This window comes from Microtus ochrogaster, unplaced genomic scaffold (assembly GCF_000317375.1).
Source record: "Microtus ochrogaster isolate Prairie Vole_2 unplaced genomic scaffold, MicOch1.0 UNK8, whole genome shotgun sequence".
Classification (NCBI taxonomy): Eukaryota; Metazoa; Chordata; class Mammalia; order Rodentia; family Cricetidae; genus Microtus; species Microtus ochrogaster.
The window spans coordinates 8,099,796-8,103,465 of NW_004949106.1; the positions used below are offsets into that span (position 1 = coordinate 8,099,796).

The following is a 3,670-nucleotide window of genomic DNA, read 5'->3' on the forward strand; positions in this document are numbered from 1 at the left end:
TCTAACCTGTCATCATCCTGTATCCTAGCAATGCAGCCTCTAAACTCAGGTCATTGCTCCGGCCTCCTCTCGTCCTTTTCCTCGTTGCCTTGTTACTGCTTCTATTATAGTCCACTTAAAAACAAATGGAATGGGGTGTGGAGGCCACACCTGTAATACGGCTCACGAGGATTAGCAGTGCAAGGCCAACCTGGGCTATATGAGATCCTGTCTCCCACGGAGACCAGAAGGCTTATCTTCCGCAAGTGTCTTACCCTACCCCCTAGAACAAAACTTCACTCAAATAGGGTCTCAGGACACAGGTTCAGGTCTCAGCCACCCGGATTTCCATCCATGATGTCTCGAACAAGCTAGAACTCTCTCAGAGGGCTTGAGAAACAGGTGGTAACTAGTGTTCAGAGGTCAACCCACCAGAGGCACGGTTATCTGATGGAGGATTTATCCTGTCCAGACGAGGTCTGTATGACCTTCGGCACTGAAAACTGGGGTTCACTTTTGCTGAAGCAGCTTAGTGTCTCCCCAATACCTGCACGGTACTATGTAATCTCATGTGATGTGTACAATGTCATCTCATGATTGCATCTCAATCTTAGGGGCACATACATCTGTGGGTGGCCAGGCAATGTAGTTTTGATATATAGAATATATACTGGACCATGCTTCACAATCGGATCTGTTGTCCCATAAGGACTGTGGACATTTAGAGGCCTGTCTTGTTCTTGTGTTTACTGGATGGTGTGACATCTGAACACTGGTTACAATCTGTTTCTCATGGCCCCTAACAGAACTCTTTTGGTGTGTGTAAGGGCGATTCAAGACGGGGTTTCTCTGTGTAACAGTCCTGGCTATCCTGGAACTCACTTTGTAGACCAGGCTGACCTGGAACTCACTGAGATCCACCTGTCTCCGCCTCCCAAGTGCTGGGATTAAAGACGTGCGCCACCACCGCCTGGCCAAACTAGAACTCTTAACATTTAGCTTCTTCATTTAAAATGTTGATCATAACGCTTAGGCCATGAGATTTAACCATCACAAGACACAATGGCCTTCCCATGTGAACGTTGCATGTGTAAATGGATGTTGACGGTCATTATTGTTAGCAATCAGAGTTTATCAGGGTGAGCATGGTTCAGAGGGACAGTGACTAACGCTTGTTGCTTTGCCACTGAAAAGGAGTGGATTCCTTTTCTTTTAATTGTATTTCAGGAGCCTTTTGACATAGGCACCAACTCCAGAGACAAGGCACAGAAGCTGCAGGATCCACGCAGCCTGTGTACCCAGGAACTCAGGGTGAGGTGGATTTCATCCCCCGCATTGGCTGCTGGCCAGCCCATGGATCACTAGGGAAGACAGAGAGCTGACTTTCTTTTCAGCGTAACTAGCAATTTAGCCACCTCTGGGGAACCCATCTGCAACATTATATATCAAGTAATCTGTATTTAAGGAGCAAGTCAGTATTATTAAAATATATAGATGGTCTCAAATTGACATCTCTCCACCTTCCATTTCCTCCTATGTTCCAGATATTATCCCCCCCCCCCCGTCACCTTTGTGTGGCAGGCTCTTCTTTACAGCTGAGTCTGACATTGAATCTCTGATCCCCAGCCTTTACCTCCCCCGCGCAGATTACAGTCATGTACCGCCACCTGTGGTTTATGTGGTAATGAGGGCCGAACCGAGGTTATGTGCCTGGGAGCTACGTACCCAGCTCCCATGCTTTTACTTCTTAAGTTAATTTCTTTTCGAAATGCTTCTCCGTATAATTTTCTTGTAAATCATGCTCTTTGAACACTACTTAATAAAATGGGTTCCTGAGCCTCCTATGTTGTGTATCTTATCTCAGAGGAAACAAAAGGACTTTACTCCCCCCAAGGACACTTTTTATGGCCCCTGAAACTGAGGCCACTGCCCCAAGCTCACCATGTGTTCAGTTAACAACAGTACGGAGTAGTTCTGATTCTTAGTAGCATCTTTAAAATATTTAATCCCAAGATCATGAAAAACTAATAGAAATGGATTCACCAAAAATCATACCCCATAATAATTTCTCTTGAATTTTCTGTTTGTGAAACTTTTGCATTAACGTGATTTCTTTGGGTTTTCTGTTTTGCTTTTTGAATTAATTTTCTTTTTTTTTTAGGTTCGTACGCCACATCCTGGGTTTCATCAAAGAGCCTTCCTACTTGTGTGTCCTCTGACTTTGTGCTCAGTTTCCCCTCCTTGGTGGCCTTCCCTAGCTGGCCTCCTTTCTTCTTCAAGTTACTCCCCCATTCTGCTTTCTTATGATGTGGATTCCAAATTGTGTAGGGGGCTACAGGATCTGTTGCTGCTCTTGCTAGTGTTGTTGAGATGGGGTCCGATATGAAAAATAACCTAATCCCTTCACTTTTGAGACAGGGTCTCATGGACCCCAGGTTGACCCCAAACTGGCAACGACATTGAGCTTGGGATCCTCTTGTCTTTGCCTTTCAAGAGCTTACATCACAGACATGCACCACCATGCTGGGTTTATGTAGCGCTGATGATCCAGCCTCAGGCTTTGGGCATGCTAAGTAGGCATTCTACCAACTGAGCTGGGTCCCCAGCCCCTATTTTAATGTTTATTATGTTAGGTGAAGCATAGTATCGCCGTCCCAATTTTTCCGATTGTTAGAAAATGGTTATGAGACAGATGGCAACTCCAACTTCAATTTGATGAAATTCTGAACTTATGCTACCCTCAAATGGCACAATATCTCCAAGGGCTGCTGTCACAGTTTTAGAAAGATTGGCATCAAACTGCGGAACATTCCTCAGTAAGTTCCGCTCTCCACCCAATAACGACTCTGCTCTCAGAGAGTCTCCCATCGCTGTGATCTGGATACCTGGCTCATGCGGAGCCTGTGGGCTGGAAGCAGGTTGAGAATCTTGAGGGAGATTCTCTGCCTCTCTGCCTCTGTCACAAAGGCAAAATATTCTGGAATCAAGATCCAATCAGTGGAGGCCCAAGATCACTTAGCCTTTTTGAAGGTAAGACAGTGTGCATATTGTGTTTTCTGTAGAGAAGTTTCTTTTTTTTTTTTTTTTTTTTGTTTTTTTTTTTTTTTTTTTTTTTTTTGGTTTTTCGAGACAGGGTTTCTCTGTGGTTTTGGAGCCTGTCCTGGAACTTGTAGACCAGGCTGGTCTCGAACTCAGAGATCCGCCTGCCTCTGCCTCCCGAGTGCTGGGATTAAAGGCGTGCGCCACCACCGCCCGGCTTGTAGAGAAGTTTCTAATGCCTTAAAACATCATCTAGGGCCTAGAGAGATGTGTCTGAAGGTGATAACACTTCGTGCTCTTGTAGAGGACCTGGGCTTGGTTCCCAGCACCCACGTGGTGGCTCACAGCCATCCATAATTCCATCTTAGAGGACCTATGGCAAGCAGAACATTTATATACATAAAATAAATATTTAAAAAAAAGACTTTTAAAGATCTCATCTAGTACAGTTGTGGCATCTAACTAGCATGTACAAAGTCCTGGGTTCAATCCCTAGGGGTGGAAAAAAACCAGTCAATTAACTCTCACCAGGGTTGTTAGACACATTTGGAAATGTGTGGGAAGCATGTTGGTTGCCACAGTGACTGGCAGGCGGCAGCGGGGGAAGGAAGATGCTTTGAAAATTCAGGGGGATAAAACGAGGGATGCTAAA

General features: G+C 45.1%; 1 protein-coding gene across 1 annotated transcript in view; it reads right to left on the reverse strand.

Annotated features, from left to right (window-relative positions):
• The window catches only part of Gls (glutaminase), an 85,767-nt gene extending 82,920 nt beyond the window's left edge, over positions 1–2,847 (reverse strand). The window contains exon 1 of the mRNA XM_026788841.1: positions 2,718–2,847. Within this exon, the coding sequence (XP_026644642.1) occupies positions 2,718–2,847 (130 nt within the window). The remainder of the gene's footprint in view (positions 1–2,717) is intronic.
• Positions 2,848–3,670: the final 823 nt, after the last annotated feature.